Source organism: Carcharodon carcharias, chromosome 5 (genome assembly GCF_017639515.1).
Source record: "Carcharodon carcharias isolate sCarCar2 chromosome 5, sCarCar2.pri, whole genome shotgun sequence".
Taxonomy (NCBI): Eukaryota; Metazoa; Chordata; class Chondrichthyes; order Lamniformes; family Lamnidae; genus Carcharodon; species Carcharodon carcharias.
Window position 1 is genome coordinate 40,381,701 of NC_054471.1, and position 17,981 is coordinate 40,399,681.

At 43.6% G+C, this 17,981-nt stretch overlaps 1 protein-coding gene across 3 annotated transcripts in view; it reads left to right on the forward strand.

The window, feature by feature from the left end:
- Positions 1 to 17,981, forward strand: part of nphp1 (nephronophthisis 1) — a 172,054-nt gene that overhangs the window by 101,373 nt on the left and 52,700 nt on the right. For all 3 annotated transcript variants that reach the window (XM_041188671.1, XM_041188674.1, XM_041188672.1), the window contains exon 19: positions 4,988 to 5,032. In XM_041188671.1, coding sequence (XP_041044605.1) covers positions 4,988 to 5,032 — 45 coding nt within the window. The remainder of the gene's footprint in view (positions 1 to 4,987; positions 5,033 to 17,981) is intronic.

The window sequence follows — 17,981 nt, forward strand, 5'->3', positions numbered from 1 at the left end:
GGAGATGGTGCCAGCCTGGAAGTCTGTGTAAGTCTGTGACAGGATTTGATGCAGGTTAGGATACAAGTTTGAACAAATTAAACAATTTTGGTCTAAGGGTCAAACACAGAATTGCATTCTTAAGCCGGAATTTCTTCACGGCTTTAGTTTGCTCAGCTCAGTTGTATGGGGTACGTTTTTTAAAAATGTATTATTCATAAGATGTGGGCATTGCAGGCAAAGCCAGCATTTATTGCCAATCTCCAATTGCCCTAGGAAAGGTAGTGAGCTGACTATTGAATCATTAAATTCCATGTAGTGTAGGTATACCCACAGTGCTGTCAGGGTATTCCAGAAATTTGGTCCAGCAACAATGAAGGATACTTTCAAGTCCAGATGGTGAGTGACTTAGAGGAGAAGAACTTGCAGGTGGTGGTGTTCCCATGTACCCACTACTCTTATTCTTCTAGCTGTTAGAGATCATTGGTTTGGAAGGTTCTGTCAAGGGAGCTTTGGCGAGATGCTGCTGTGGATCTTGTAGCTCATTCACATGACTGCTGGTGGTGGTGTATGGGGTGCCTATCAAGTGTGCTTTTTTGTCCTGGATGATGTTGAACTTTCTTGAATGTTGTTGGATCTGTACTAATCTGGGCAAGTGGAGAGCATTTCAACAAATTCAGGAGTTATTTGCTGCTGAATTCTCATCCTCTGACCTATTCTTATAGCCACAGTATTTGTGTACTTGGTCCACTTAAGTTACTTGTGAAAATGACGACAAGCCAGGAAGTTGATGATGGGGTATTCAGTGATTATAATGCTGTTGAATGTCAGAGGTGGTGGTTAGATTCCCTCTTGTTGGAGATGGTCATTGTCTGGCACTTATGTGCTGTAAATGTTACGTGCTACTTATCAACCCAAACCTGAATGTTATCTAGGTCTTGCTTCATGGACAACTTCATTATCTGAAGAGTTGCAAATGTAACTGAGCACTGTGCAATCATCAGTGAGCAGCTGAAGATAATTGGACCCTGAACACTACCCTGAGGAACTCTTGCAGCAAAGTCCCGGACTGAGACAATTGACCTCCATAAACCATAGCCATTTTCCATTGTGCTAAGTATATGATGCCTTGATGTAAAGGGCAGTTACTTTCATCTCACCTCTGGAATTTAGCTCTTTTGTCTTTGTTTGATCCAAGGCTTTCATGAGGCCTGGAATCAATTGGTCCTGGCAGAACTCAAACTAAGCATCAGTGACCAGGTTACAAGTGAGTCAATTCTACTTAATGGTACTGGTGATGACACCTGCCAACACTTTACTCATAACAAAAACAGAATTACCTGGAAAAACTCAGCAGGTCTGGCAGCATCGGCGGAGAAGAAAAGAGTTTCTCCTACACTCCTCATTGCACCAGAGTTGGTCTCCTAGCTGGATGGTAGTGGTAGAGTGAGGTATATACAAGGACATAAGATTACAGATTATTTGGAATCATTTGATCATTTAGAATTTGAAATCAAGATGTTCAGATTACTTCTATCTTACTGGTCATGATCAAAGACCATGCATTTCTCCCAAAATTTAGTGTCAATTAATATTGGTCCTGCAAATCCAACATTTAAAATCCCCTTAAACAGCTTATATTTCACCATATTTCTATTTCTCTAATTCTGATGAAGAGGCATACAGACTTGAAACGTTAACTCTGTCTTTCTCTTCACAGATGCTGTCAGACCTGCTGAGTTTTTCCAGCAATTTTTGCTTTTGTTTCAGATTTCCAGCATCCGCCGTATTTTGCTTTTATTTAAAGAAGTGATTTTTTTTTTTAGCTGGCTCTGTGCTATGCATAATCACTGACTAGTTCACAGGCCTGTGTTAGTGGTGTTCTGCTCAAGCTGAGTAAGAGGGCATGGAACAACTGCAACCTGACTGAGAACTCCAAACTGCGAGTCTACCAAGCCTACGTCCTCAGCACACTGCTCTCCACTGGTGAGAACTGGACAACATATGCCAGGCAGGAGAAAAGGCTGAACAGTTTCCACTTTCGCTGTCTCAAGCATATCCTCAGCATTTCTCAGCAGAGCAAGGTAACCAACTCGGAGGTCCTGGAATGTGCTAATTCTATCAGTATGCATTTATTGTTAAAACAACTCTGCAGGCTTGGCCACATTCATCAGATGCATGAAAGCAGTATGTCCAAAGACCTTCTGTATGTTGAACTGGCCACTGGATCATGACCACCTGGGCGCCTGTCCCTCCGCTACAGTGACGCTTGCAAGCGAGATGTGAAGCTGGCAGACATTGACACTGACAACTGGGAATCAGTTGCTGAAGACCCCTGGAGGCTGACTTTTTGGAGGGGCATTGGAAGAGGTAAGCAGAAATAAAAAGCTCAGCTGGCCGAGAAGACGGCCCAAAGGAAATGGAGGCCAATGAATTGTGCACCTTCTCAGACCACTGTCTTCCTGCCATGCTAGAGTGGGGCTCCTGAGTCACACTAGGCGAGGCTTAATAAAGTTGACTACCATCGCACAAATCGTCATCTTATGAGATTGAAGGCTGCCACCCTGAGTTCTGTAAATGTTTTAATGTTGAGAGTGCCATCGATTACAGGTGCTCAGTATTTCTGTAGAGGAAGCTCTTAAACCGACGTTTCTAAGGGCTATGATGAAAACAAAATACTGCGGACGTTGGAAATCTGAAATAAAAACAAAGTGCTGGAAACACTCAGCAGGTCTGGCAGCATCTGTGGAGAGAAACAGAGTTAATGTTTTGAGTCAAAATGACTTTTCCAGAGCTTTTTTTTTTACATTTCGGGTCGGTATGACTCTTCTTCAGAGCTTTTTTTGACTTTTGGGTCCGTATGACTCTTCAGAGCTCTGAAGAAGAGTCATACGGATTCGAAACATTATATCTGTTTCTCTCTTCACAGATGCTGCCAGACCTGAGTTTTTCCAGCATTTTATGTTTTTATTTTCAAGGGCCATGTTAGGTCTCCATTCAAAACTAAATTTGAAGAGCTGGATTCTCATGCCATTGCCTGCGCTAACATGGTTCTGTAGACTTAATTTATCCTTAATTAAGGTCCTTAATTTCAAGCAGTGATGGGAGGTCAAGTAAAACAGTGAAGAGCTGCAAAGAGGCCCAAGTCTGCATTTCAAGCTCTTCACCCTCTGCTACAAATAAAGCCACCCATTCCCCCTAACATCCCTATCCACCAACTCTAAATTTACAAGTGTCAGATGACGTGTATCATCCAGTTGGGAAGTTTATAGCTGACATACTGTGTTATAGCTGACCTGGGAATGCACAGTGCATTCCAAAGTGGAGATAGGTTTTTCTTTTAACTCAGCAGTGATATTAATCATCCTAATATGTTTTATTTTAAAGTAATTATCAATAACAAGTATTGTTATTAGTAAAATGATATTGTACTTAATTTGTGTAGTAGGCCATGATTTGATTATATTCCTCTTGGGAGATTTTTTTTATTCATTCATGGGATGTGGACATCACTGGCTAGGCCAGCATTTGTTGCCCAACCCTAATTGAGGAGGTGGTGGTGAGCTGCCTTGTTGAACTACTGCAGTCTGTGTGGTGTAGGTAATGTTAATGTTAATGGAGGGATTTTGACCTAGTGACAGTGAAAGAATGGTGATATATTTCCAAATCAGGATGGTGTATGACTTGGAGGGGAACTTCCAGGTGGTGGTGTTCCATGCATCTGCTGCCCTTGTCCTTCTAGATGGTAAAGGTTGTGGGTTTGGAAGGTGCTGTCTAAGGAGACTTGGTGAGTTCCTGCATTATTTAAAGATGTCCTTAATCGGAATGTACAGAAGGAAACCATTTGGCCCATCGTATACGTGCCAGCTGTCTGCAGGAGCAATTTAGCTGGTCCCACGCCCCACCCTTACCCTGGAGAGCTGCATCCAATTTCCTTTTGAAAGCTATGATAGAAGCTGCCTCCACTACACTGTCAGGCAGTACGTTCTAGAACCTAAATATCTGCTGCAAAAGAAGATTTTCTTCATGTCGCTGTTGGTTCTTTTGCCATTCACCTTAAGGTTCTCCACCTTTCCACCAATAGAAACCATTTCTCTCTATCTATTCTGTGTAGACACCTCATGATTTTGAACACCTCTATCAAATCTCCTCACAACATTCTCTCTGTAAGAAGAACAACCACAGCTTCTCCAATCCTTCTTTTATTATTAATTCACGGGATGTGGGCATCACTGGCTGAGCCAGCATTTATTGCCCATCCCTAATTGCCCTTGAGAAGGTGGTGGTGAGCTGCCTTCTTGAACCGCTGCAGTCCATGTGGTGTAGGTACACCCACAATGTTATTGGGGAGGGAGTTCCAGGGTTTTGACCTAGCGACAGTAAAGGAATGGCGATATATTTCCAACTCAGGATGGTGAATGGCTTGGAGGGCATCTTCCAGGTGGTGGTGTTCCCATGTGTCTGCTGCGCTTGTCCTTCTAGATGGTAGCAGTTGTAGGTTCAGGTAACTGAAGTTTCTCATCTCTGAAGCCATTCTCGTGAATGTTTTTTGTATCCTTTCTAAAGCTTTCATATCCTATCTGAAGTACGGCATACAGAATTGGATACAATACTCCTGTTGTGGTCAAATCAGTGTTTTATAAAGCTTCAGCTTAAATTCCTTTCTATTGTACTGTATGTCTAGCTATTTATTTATAAAGCCTATGCTCCCCTATGCCTTTTTAAGCACTTTCTCAATCTGCTCTGCCACCTTCAATGATTTGTTCACATAAACCCTCAGGTTTCTCTGTTTCTGCACCCACTTTAGAAATGTACCCTTTATTTTATTTTGCCTCTCCTTGTTTATCCTACCGAAATGAATCACTTTACACTTCTCTGCATATTTATTTGAATATTTTTACTTTTGTAACTAACGATAAAGATGTTTTCTCTGTCTGTTTTATACTATTACTGAAAAATACAAAATGTTCTCATCATTACTGATACCTATTTGATTTCCATTTGACAGAGTGCGTGGTGTGAAAAGGAAATAACTCTAAGCCGGTCTGAGAAGGTAAAATATTGTGTCTTTAGACGTATGTTACATCTTCTGAACCAGTTTGATTTGCCTGTAAATTAACAACAACATGTTAACTTGGAAAGAAAAACCCTGCATGTAATATATTTGATTCCTCCATTCTGAAGGTGATGGGAGGCAATGGCGTAGTGGTATTGTCGCTGGCTAGTAATCCAGAGACCCAGGGTAATTCTCTGGGGACCCAGGTTCAAACCCTGTCATGTGGGATTTGAGTTTAATAAAAATAAAAACCTAATGATGACCATGAAACCATTGTCAATTGTGATAAAAACCCATCTGGTTCACTAATGTCCTTTAGGGAAGGAAATCTGCCGTCCTTACCTGGTGGCCTTCATGTGACTCCAGACTCTGAAACGGCCTAGCAAGCCACTCAGTTGTATCAAACTGCTACAAAGTCTCAATAAAGGAACGTAAACGAATGGACTACCCGGCATTGATCTGGGCACCGGAAACGACAATGGCAAACTCCTCCTTGCTGATAATCTGGAGGCCAGTGCCAAAATTGGGAGAGCTGTCTTACGAGACTAGTCAAGCAGCAGCCTGACATAGTCATCCTCACCATCACCACCCCCGGGTATGTCCTGTCCCACCCCTCACAAGTGGCAGCACAGTAGTATACATTCGGGAAGTTGCCCTGGGAGTCCTCAATATTGATTCTCGTGAAGGGAAACTTTCTGCTCATTTACACATATTGCCCTCCCTCAGCTGATGAATCAAAGCAAAGATGAATCAAAGGCAAAGCAAGAATATACCCTGGGTGGGGGACTTCAATGTCCATCACCAAGTGTGGCTCAAAAGCACCACCACTATGAGTTCTAAAGGACATAGCTGCTAGACCGGGTCTGCGGCAGGTGGTGAGGGAACCAACAAGAGGGAAAAACATACTTGAACTCATCCTCACCAACCTGCCTGCCGCAAATGCATCTATCCGTGGCAGTATCGATAGGAGTGACTACCTTACAGTCGTTGTGGAGACAAAGTCCAACCTTCACATTGAGGGTAACCTCCATCGTGTTGTGTGGCACTACCACTGTGCTAAATGGGATAGACTTTGAACAGATCTAGCAATTCCAGACTGGGCATCCATGAGGTGTTGTGGGCCATCAGCAGCAACAGAATTGTATTCAAACACAATCTGTAACCTCATGGCCCAGCATATCCCCCACTCTACCATTACTGTCAAGCCAGGGGATCAACCCTGGCTCATTGAAGAGTGCAGAACGGCATGCCAGGAGCAGCAGCAGGCATACCTAAGAAGAGGTAGATGAAGCTATAACACAGGACTACTTGTGTGCCAAACAGCATAAGCAGCAAGTTATAGACAGAGCTAAGCAACCCCACAACCAATGGATCGGATCTAAGCTCTACAGTCCTGCCACATCCAGTTGTGAATGGTGGTGGACTACTTAATAACTCACTGGAGAAAGAAGCACCACAAATATCCCCACCCTCAATGATGGGGGAGCCTGGCACATCAGTGCAAAAGATAAGGCAACAGCCAATTCAATTCACTCCATGTGATATGAAGAAATGGCTGGAGACACTGGATATTGCAAAGGCAATGGGCCCTGACAATATTCTGACAATAGTACTGAAGACTTGTGCCCCAGAACTTGCATTTCCCCTGGCCAAGCTGTTCCAGTATAGCTACAACACTGGCGTCTACCTGGCTATGTGGAAAATTGCCCAGGTATGTTCTGAACACAAAAAAAAGGACAAATCCAACCTGGCCAATTACCACCCCATCAGTCTACCCTTGATCATCAGTAAAGTGATGGAAGGGGTCATCACCAGTGCTATCAAGTGGCACTTGCTTAACAATAATCTGCTCACTGATGTCCAGTTTGGGTTCTGCCAGGGCCATTCAGCTCCTGACCTAATTACAGCTGTGGTTCAAACATGGACAAAACAGCTGAACTCTGGAGGTGAGGTGAGAGTAACTGCCCATGACATCAAGGCTGCATTTGACCAAGTGTGGCATCAAGGAACCCTAGCAAAACTGGAGTCAATGGGAAACAAGAGGAAAACTCTCCGCTGGTTGGAGTCATTCCTAGCACTAAGGAGGATGGTTCTGGTTGTTGGAGGTCAGTCATCTCAGCTCCAGGACATCATTGCAGGAGTTCCTCAGGGTAGTGTCCTTACCCCAACCATCTTCAGCTGTTTTATCAATGACCTTCCTTTCATCAAAGTCAGAAGTGGGGTTGTTCGCTGATGACTGCACAATGTTCAGCACCATTCACAACTCTGCAGATACTGAAGCAGTCCATGTCCAAATGCAGCAAGACCTGGACAATATCCAGGCTTGGGCTGACAAGTGGCAAGTGACATTCACGCCACACAAGTGCCAGGCAGTGACCATCTCCAACAAGAGAGAATCTGACGATTGCCCCTTGATGTTCAATGTCAGTACCATCACTGAATCCCCCACTATCAACATCTGGGAGGTTACCGTTGACCAGAAACTGAACTGGACTAGCCATATAAGTACTGTGGCTACAAGAGCAGGTCAGAGGCTAGGAATCCTGCAATGAGAAACTCACTTCCTGACCCCCTAAAGCTGTCCACCATCTGCAAGACACAAGTCAGGAGTGTGATGGAATACTCTCCTGGATGAGTGCAGCTCACACAACACTCCAGAAGCTTGACATTGTCCAGGACAAAGCAGCCCACTTGATTGGCACCACATCCACAAACGTTCACTCCACCACCGATGCACAGTAGCAGCAGTGTGTCCTATCCACAAGGTGCACTGCAGGAATTCACCAAGGCTCCTTAGATTACACCTTCCAAACCCACAGCCACTACCATCTAGAAGGACAATGGCTGCAGGTCAGTGGGAACACCACCACCTGGAAGTTCCCCTCCAAGCCATTCACCATCTTGACTTGGAAATATATCGCCGTTCCTTCACTGTTACTGGATCAAAATCCTGGAACTCGCTTCCTAACAGCACTGTGGGTGTATCTACACCACATGGATTGCAACAGTTGAAGAAGACAGCTCACCACCAGCTTTTCAAGGGCAACTAGGGATGGGCAATAAATGCTGGCCCAGCTAGCGAAACCCACATCCCATGAATTAATTTTTAAAAACTGCAATGAGAAAGTACCAAACATAGGCCAGACTATTTTTGCTGAGGTGGAAGGGAGAATAACTATCAACAACAACAACCTGCATTTGTATAGCACTTTTAAGTAGTAAAACATCCCAGGGAGCTTCACAAGAGAATTATTAAACAAAATTTATCTTTTGGGACATCTCCATCGTACTGCTTTTGAGTGCCGCCAAATGGTTGTTCAGGAGCAAGATTGGCAAACTGCAGGAGGATGTGGTTGGAAGATCTGCTCAGATGGAGATAAACAGAACAATGCGAACCCCAGTGAAAAAAAAAAGTGCTATTTTATTACTATATTACTCCCAATTCTAAAAGGGACAAACATCGGACAATGTAAGTTCTTCTTTCTCGAAACATCTAAGTCTTTCTGTGCTGCACATAATTCTGTGGTCAGAAAATCAAGCATATGAGCTTTTAAGATACCTATCTCAGTGACATTTAGTAGCCTGTTATTAGGAATGAGGAATGTACATTTCAGTTTTTTTTACTTTAAAATGTTGCCCATCCCCTCATCCCATACCACTCCACTCTTTGTGGGAACACCTAGGTTGCATTTTAAGAATAAAATCTAGCATGTAATAAAAAAATATGAAAATTGGAACACCAGATTAAGTGCTAACAAAGATGCTGCAGGATGGGAGGAAAAACTGGTGTGCAGAAGATGCCAATCTTTTTAATGTGATATACAATTAGGTTGTCTACTGCTGGACTTGGCCAGATCTGTGCTCAGAACAAATTCTGCAGATTTTGGAGAACACAGAGCCATCAGTCTCATAAAGCAGTGTGGAAAATGCTTAAATTCATCATATTTGTAAAGGAAGTTGGATTGTGAATTAAGTGAGCAATAGGAACAGTGAATAATAGTAAAGAAGTTGCTTGCAATGGTATGTTTGGTTGATAATTGAGCAACAGAAAATAATAACAAAGTGTATCTATATTTTGTACATTAGAAAAAAGTGATGGAATAATATACATCCTGCAAAGAATTGATTGAAATGACCTAAAACTTATGAATTATCATTACTGGGATCGTAAAGCATCAGTAGGAGTTTGTTGTGAGTTAACAAAATGGATAAAGATCAAAAGATAAGTGAGGCAAGATTTTATATTATAGAACCATAGAATGTGAGTATTGCTGAAAAAGACATGCTGTTGAAGTGTTTCAACTTGCACTCATTAGTACCAATACAAAGATGATATGTTTGCTGAATTTGAATCTGCAACTATATATAAAAGTTTGCTTAAACACCTTAATGCGCTCCATGCCATGCTCAAATTCACCTTTGAAACTGAGCAGTCTAACAAGTTTCTTTCCCTCAATGTGCTAGTTGAGAAAGCTGCTAATGAGTTCTTTACTACTGTCTCCCGCAAGCATGCATTCACCGGTCAATATATGCGTTCAGATTTCTAGAGCTCCAGACTCTATAAGATTGGCCTTATTGGCAATCCCATAAATAGAGCCTGAGCCATTTGCTCATCATGCAAGGGTCCAGCAAACTTATTCTGTGGTATAAGGCTATCAAGATCAGACCAATGCTCGCAGTGTGGTAGTTTCTACTATCAGGATGATGCTGTCAAGCCAAAGGGACATTCTGCCTATCATGCAAATTTCACTACCAATGTGATGCCAGGTATGTAGGCCATATGTCCTAATGACTGGCAGGTTGTATCAAACAGCACATCCCCTTGGCTGTTCGCAGTAGGCAGAGTACTGACCGTACCCAACTAACCCGTGCTTGCAAAACTCAAAACGTAATGTCTAACATAATGAAGATAGTGGATGTGTTGGTGATCATCTTCCAAAAGTCTCTAGAATGGTTCTGGAACGGTTCCTGCAGATTGGAAGGTAGCAAATGTAACCTCACTATTTAAGAAAGGAGGGGGAAAGAAAGGCTAACCTGTTAGCCTGACATCAGTAGTAGGGAAAATTCTGGAACCTATTATAAAGGATGTGATAACTGGACACATATAAGGTAATGGTAGGATTGGGCAAAATCAACATGGATTTATCAAAAGGAAATCGTGTTTGACAAACCTGTTGGAGTTTTTTGAGGCTGTAACGAGCAGAATAGATAAGGGGGAACCAGTGGATGATATGTATTTGGATGTTCAGAAAGCTTTGGATTAGGGCCCAACCAGGAGGTTTGTAAGCAACATTAGAGTACATGGGATTGGAGGTAATAGACTGGATTGAGAATTGGCTAATACATAGAAAACAGAGTAGGAATAAATGGGTCATTCTCAGGCTGGCAGGCTGTGACTAGTGGGATACCGCCAGAATCAGTACTTGGGTCCCAGCTAGTCACAATATATATATCAATAAGCTGGAAGTGCAGACCAAATGTAATATTTCCAAGTTTTCTGATGACACAAAACAAGGTGGGAACGCGAGTTGAAGAGGACGCAAAGAATCTTCAAGGGGATTTAGACAGGCTAAGTGAGTGGACAGGAACATAGCAGATGGAATATAATGTGAAAAAATGTTAAGTTATCCACTTTAGTAGGAAAAACAAAGGCAGAATATTCTTTGAATAGTGAGAGGTTGGGAAGTGTTGATGTTCAAAGGGACCTGGGTGCCCTGTTCATGAGTCACTGAAAGCTAACATGCAGGTGCAGCAAGCAAATAGGAAAGCAGATGGCAGGTTGCAAGAGGATTTGAGTACAGGAGTAAAGAAGTCTTGCTGTAATTGTGCAAAGCCATGGTGAGATTGCACCTGGAGTATTTGTACAGTTTTGGTCTATTTACCTAAGGAAGGATATGCTCGCCATAGAGCGAGTGCAATGAAAGTTCTCCAGACTGATTCTGGGCTGACAGAATTGTCCTATGAGGAAAGATTGAGAAGACTGAGCCTATATTCTCTAGAGTTTGGAGGAATGAGAGGTGATGTCATTAAAACATACAAAATACTTACAGGGTTTGACAGGATAGATATAGGAAGGATGATTCTCCAGGCTGGGGAGGTCTAGGACCAGGGGACACAGTCCCAAAATAAGGGGTAGGCCATTTAGGACTGAGATAAGGAGGAACTTCTTCACGCAGGGTGGTGAATCTTTGGAATTCTCTACCCCTGGTCGCTGTGGAGGCTCAGTCATTGAGCACATTCAAGGCAAAGATTGATAGATTTCTAGATATGAAAGATATCAAAGAATGTGGGGATAGTGTGGGAAGATGCTACCGGGGTAGAAGATCAGCCATGATCTAGTTGAATGGTGGAGCAAGCTCGAGGGGCCAAATGACCTACTCCTGCTCCTATTTCCTATGCTCCTAACATTGGATGTGATTCTGCAATTAGACAGCACTTGCTGAATAACCCAGAGTATGCTAAGAATTATACTAACAACCAATTTAACATTGTCAGTCGGACTTGCAATGTGGCTCACTTAAGCTTGCTAGGAGCTACATATGCAGGAACCTGTCCTCTCCAGGTCCAGACATTGCAACTTTTTTGAATTGAGGTAAAGTATGGGGGACAGTCGTTCCCTGGTGCATTCTCCATGGCAATGCCTCGACCAATCAGAATCGGTTTGCCAACCAATCAGCACTCTTTTCTCATGCAGTACGAATTGTCGGTCCCTTTGAAATTGGATATTCTTGCATCTGTCCTGATGAGTGTAAGACAAAAAGCTTCATAAGCATGTCTCTTTTTTTCAGCATTACTCAAGTTCTGTACTACCAAGAGACTAATCATAGAATGGTTACAGCACAGAAGAAGGCTATTCTGCTTGGTGTGTCTGTGTTGGCCTTCTGAAGGAGTCATTTACCTAGCGCCACTCCCCTGTCTTTTCCCTGAAAATCTTTCCTTTTTGGTTAATGATTCAATTCCCCTTTGAAAGCCTCAGTTGACCCTGCCTCTATCACACTCTCCAGCAGTGCATTCCAGAGACTAACCACTCGCTTCATGAAAGTATTTTTTCTCATGTGATTGATTCATATATGGCACAGGAGGAGGCCATTCAGGTCTATTGAATCCATGGTGGCACCCCACGGAGCAATCCAGTCAGTCCCACTCCTTCACTCGATCCCCACAGCCCTTCAAACTTATTTCCATCCAGTTTCCTTCAGAAATCATTGATCGGCCCTGCTTCCACCACTCTTGTGGGCAGCGAGTTCCAGTTCATTGGCACTCGCTGCATAAATAAGTTCCACCTCACATTTCCCCTGGATCTCTTGCCAAAGTCTCCTAGTCCTTGCGCCATCAAGCATTGGGAAGAGATTTTCCTTGTCTACCTTATCTAAGCCTGCCATAATCATGTATACCTCTACCATAACTCCCCTCAATCTCCTTTGCTCCAAGGAGAACAACTCCAGCCTTTCCAACCTAACTTAAAGAGCAGCATTTAACAACGTATTTAACAGGATTAATGAATTTATGTGAAACTGTAAAACCAACCTGGTTATAAGTAATTGAGCGAAAGCAAAATACTGCGGATACTGGAAATCTGAAATAAAAACAAAATGCTGGAGAAACTCAGCAGGTCTGGCAGCATCTGTGGAGAGAGAAACCGAGTTCACGTTTCGAGTCCGTGTGACTCTTCAGAACTAAACAGACGTAGAAATGTGATGGGTTTTATACTGTTTAAGCGGGGGTGGAGCAGGTGAAACAAGGTAGAAGGTCAGGGATAGGTGGGACTAAGGAGAGATTGACAAACATGTCATGGACACAAGATAAAGGGAGTGTTGATGTTAGTGGTAAAGACCAAAGAAGGTGCTGTTGGTGGCAGAATGTGTTAATAGCAGAACAAGGGTGAAAGCACAACATGGCCCTGTGGGGGTGGGGGACGGTTTGGGATAAAGGATTTAAAAATGAATAAGTTAATAATAAATAAATAATAAAATGAAAATTATTAAGAATAAAAATAAAAGTTAAAATTAAAACTTTAAAAAAAAATTGTATCAAGAAAGACATAGACACGGAAGAGAGAGCTCATGGTCTAAAGTTGTTGAACTCAATATTAAGTCCGGAAGGCTGTAAAGTGCCTAATCAGAAGATGAGGTGCTGTTCCTCTAGTTTGCATTGGGCATCACTGGAAAATTGGAACATTGCAGCAATCCAAGAACGTGTGGACATAAGAGCAGGATGGTATGTTGAAATGGCAAGTGACAGGAAGGTCTGGGTCATGCTTGCAGTCTGAATCCTAGTCATCTCTCACATTTCTTTTGCCTGAGGTGGAAATAGGAAAAGTTTTCTCTGACTTTTCTTAGTGGGTCAGGTCTTCTGTTGAGAGCCTTCCTCCTTTCCCCTCTGCACACACCTTCTCCTCTTTGCTGCCTGTGCTTCATTTGACTGCAACTATAGCCCCTAAAACTCAAGCAGACATTTTGTTGAAAGGGCATAAAACTTCTCTGAGCTCTCTGTGAAATATATACAGAAATCCAACAATTCACTCAAACTCCTCCAGTGACACATTATAAATTTGCAAGAGCAGAAGTAAGTCAGCAGCACCATACCTGCAAGTTGCATGGCTGGTCCTTTTAAATAAAACTAGTGGGCATCTCTTGTGCAACTGAAAACATGCTAAGTTGTGAGTGAATAATAGATTATTAACTGGAGCTGCACAATCCAAACTGGCAGAACAAGCATCAAGTTAGTTGTACTGGGTGGCATGTTCTTGTCCATTAGTGTGCCATGGAGGCCTTGCTGCAGGCAAGCCACTCACGCCTGGTGACTGCAAATTCTGACTCTCTACTGCTCTCTAAGGCACACCCAGTGCCAGGATCTGAGCTATTAGCTCAGAGCATCAGAGTTCTGGTGCTGCTGTTACCCTTTATGAGCCCACAGTGGCTGGCCAGGTAGCAGGCTTGGATATTTGAAAGCAGAGATGAGAAGAGGGTTGGGGTGAGGGAAGAGTGTTGAGGTAGAAAGCAAGAGGTCCATGATCACACTATCTGCAGCAACCTCCCCGCTAGAAAAGTTGGTCATGATAAGCCAACCAACTTCAAAGAAAAGCTGCCCCTGTAGTGATAACACACTGGGGATGGCCTTAATGAGATAATTGTAGATTGGAGATCCTCAGGAGGTGGGTAGGGGGGCGTGAGGTGTCAGGTTCTGGAGGCCAGGGGGAGAGTCACAAAGTGGGATGGGGGCGTAAAATATTGGGGTAGGTGTCCCCAATGGACACAGGGCACCCGCTGAAAGGAGATATGCTCCCCCTTCCTACCTGCCTTTTTATCTGAATTGGTGAAGTAGCAGGCTGGCTTGTTTTGGTCTGCCTTTCCCAGCCACACACATTACTGTGGCGGGTGGTCACAGGCCCTTAACTGGCCATTAATCACCCCTCATTAGACCCAAGGGTGGGCAGGCTGGCTGATGGCTTATCTGCCCATTGTGGTGGGCTAGCCATTTTATATGCCCCACCGCCTGTAAATGCGCCAGTTGGGGAAGTGCATAAAATTCCCCCTCATGCCTGATAGAATGAGGGTGAGGCACAATTTCTGAAGGGGCACAGGGTGGAACACACTGAGTCCTAAATGCTCTTGGCAGTGCCAGGTGTAATGGGCGCTGACACAGTTGTCCCCATGATGCGGAGCACCATGTTCCTCCAGATGGCTCTGGTGATGCATGTTTGTCTGTTCTCTGGTTCTATACCCTCCTGTTTTGGGCCACCTTCTCCCACAAGAGAATGGAAAGATTGTCAGTGATTGTGTTGCAATATGTTTGGGTGATGTGCCTACCATGGATGAATAGTTGAAGGTATTTGGAATCAACAAGAGGTGGGTGAGAGGCTGGCAGCATTGGTAGTTGTGTGACTGTGAAGTGGAGTCTCTAAATGTTAGGCTCGCATCCATTTACTGTTGGGTTTGTGATGAGGGTATAGAGCATTGAGCAGCGAGAGAGGTTGGTAATGTGGTGGGTAGGAGATGTCCTTTGAAGATGCATTCACTGACCTTGACCATCCAGATGAGGTCGTTGAACTTCTTCTAGCACTGCTGCCATATCCTTGGGAACAAACAGTGGGAATTAACCACCTTGGTCACCTCCGTCCATTCACTTCTCAGATTCTGCCTTGAGAGCCTCCTGGTGTTGCTTCTCTCTTTCTTTCTATCACCATGACTAATATCTCCAGCACTGCATTGGAAAACTGGGAGCCACTCTTGCGTGGTACTCTATTCTCTGCGCTTCTCCTTATAGTTAATTCCACCATGGACAGAATGCAGCTTTCTTTTAAGAGTGGCAAGATGCCATTAAGATATGCAGGCCATCTGCTAGCCATCCTGCTATTGGGCCTCCTATTTAGCTTGCAGCTAGTCAGCAATGCATGTGGTGCTGGGTTACATGATCCAAGATGGCTTCTGTTAGGCTGTCAGCTTCCTAGGGAGCTCCTCACCATTCCTATCCATCCTTGGCTATCTGCTGCAATCCCTTGCTGTTTCACCCCTCTAAATCCTCACTTCTGCTGATTAAGTTCCTCTGATTCTAACCGTGGGTGCATTTTATCGCAAACTTCAAAGTAACTGTTATTTTAAACAACCTCTGCCTCATGGTTCAAAACCCATCCCCCGATGTGAGCAAAAGATCTGGCTGCAGATTTTCTCTCAAATCTGGTTTTAAATTCCTCTACTTCATCGGGCATCTAGACCATGATTCTGCACTGGATTATAATGGAAAAAAAAAGACCCTGCTTCTGACCAGAATCTGCTGTAATTTTTTTTCTTTCCTTTCCTGATCTGCAACCTCTGGAAAAACCTAGATCTTCAACATCTTTCAAGCTTGGCTTTTAGTTCCTGGATTCCTCTCAACATCAACTCAACATGTTCTGCTCTGGATTACACTAGCTATACCATAAGACCTAAACCCTATCTCTCATGCTGATCTCCTGTGAAATTTAAAGTATCTCTGCCCTACCCCCATCACTACATTCATTGAGAGAGAAGATGGAGCATTAGGGAAAGTAGGCGGTGCTCAGGGAAAGAAAGGAAAGGAATAGGAAAAGGAACAGGAAACAGATCCGAATAATTCAGGAGAGGTGGGATTGGGGAAAGTGACACAACCCAGTGGCTTCTTTATGTCTGCCTGTTGTTGTGCTGAGAGAGAGAGAAAAATATAATAATAACAAGGATGGCTAGCACCAGTGGTTTAAAAGCGGGATTTATTGTCAGTGGAAAATACAAACTGGCCAGGAAAATCAGCAGCGACTCATTTGGTGATATCTACCTGGCGATTAACATCACCAATAGGGAGGAGGTGGCAGTGAAATTGGAATCACAGAAAGCAATGCATCCTCAGCTTCTCTGAGAGCAACCTGAACAAGATCTTACAGGAAGGAGTCAGCATCCCTCACGTCCGAGGGAATGTAGTATAAAGATTGTATGGCCTAGGCCCACACAGCGAAGCCTGGTTTTCAGTCGTCATGGACCGCCTTGCCACTGGACCAGGGTCTTGTTTCATATTGCCCTTGTGGTAGCTGGAGTGCAATGGCCCCCCCCCACCCCCCACGTTAAAAGAAGTCATGTATAGGCATCTTCCACCCCTTAAAATGAAGCTCGGGACCTGGAACATAAGGACCCTCATGGACAACCCCAACAGCGACAGACCGGAACAGTGCACTACTATTGTTGTCCGGGAGCTCAGGCGTTTCGACAATGACATTGCCGCCCTAAGTGAAATCCGGCGGGCAGGGGAAGGCCAGCTCAAGGAACAAGGTGGCGGTAACACCTTCTTCTGGAAAGGTAAACCAGTGATCACCTCCAGGGGGTTGGCTTTGCCATTAAAAACGAACTAGTTAGCTGTCTCAAAGACTCCTCTTGCATGATAAACGAGCGCCTCATGACCCTTCGGCTCACCTTAGCCCAGAACCATTGCGCTTCAGTCCTGAGCACATACGCCCCAACACTTTAATACAGGTGAGCCCAAAGAGGAATTTTACTGCAGCCTCGAACAGCCCCTGGCCCGAGTCCGATCCTCTTTGGCGACTTCAATGCCAGGCACAGACCTCTGGGGAGATGTAATCGGCAGAGAGGGGGTAGGGAAATCCAACACCAACGGTACCCTGCTCCTGACAAAATGAGGTTATCATGAATTGTGGCCCCTGCACCTAGAAATGGGAGTATTCAAATTTTTCCCCCAAGTTTTCCTGTCATTGTAGCCTTGCATTAAAATGGGTGGTGCAGGGAAGAAATTTTTTTTAAGAAGAAGAATGTTTACGTAAAGCAAACATGATGGAGCTATCAGCAGGAAACATTTCAACTGAGTCACAAAGTAAGTTTACCTAGCAGATATAATTTGCAGCAAGGTCTGTGGATTAATCAGACCAGTTTTATTAGGTAACACAGAAATATCGAAAGGAACAAGGGAGAGACTGGGAGTGTTTGAAATGAGTTTCTGCAACCCTCTTGGACCTGGAAATTGTATTGCACAGTATCTGTTTTTCAGGCATTACGTTGTCAAAGGCAACAGGGATTGGCAATAATTGCTCATAGCAACGCCCATATCCTGAGTAATAATTAGAAATAATATTCTATGGTTGCATCTATACTGTACATAGGTATGTGAGAGCAGATGATCCTTGAGTATTTATCACATATTCTTGTAGAGAATATGCCATTTTCAAATCTTTTGAGACTCTGAGGTTCAGAGCCCCACAATATGCATGCTGTTAACAAGTGAGGAGAGATAGCTGACTAATGCTTCTGGTTTTATAGTGTCATTACATCATGACACAATTCATTCAACAGATTTTTTTTGTGTAACTGTAACATGGAATTAAAGATTTATCACAACCTGCAATCCGGTTTAAGATTCTCTGCTAATGGGGTTTTGCTTCTCCCACTCAGTGCAATTTTGTAGAAATTTTAAAAAAGTCTTGTGTTTA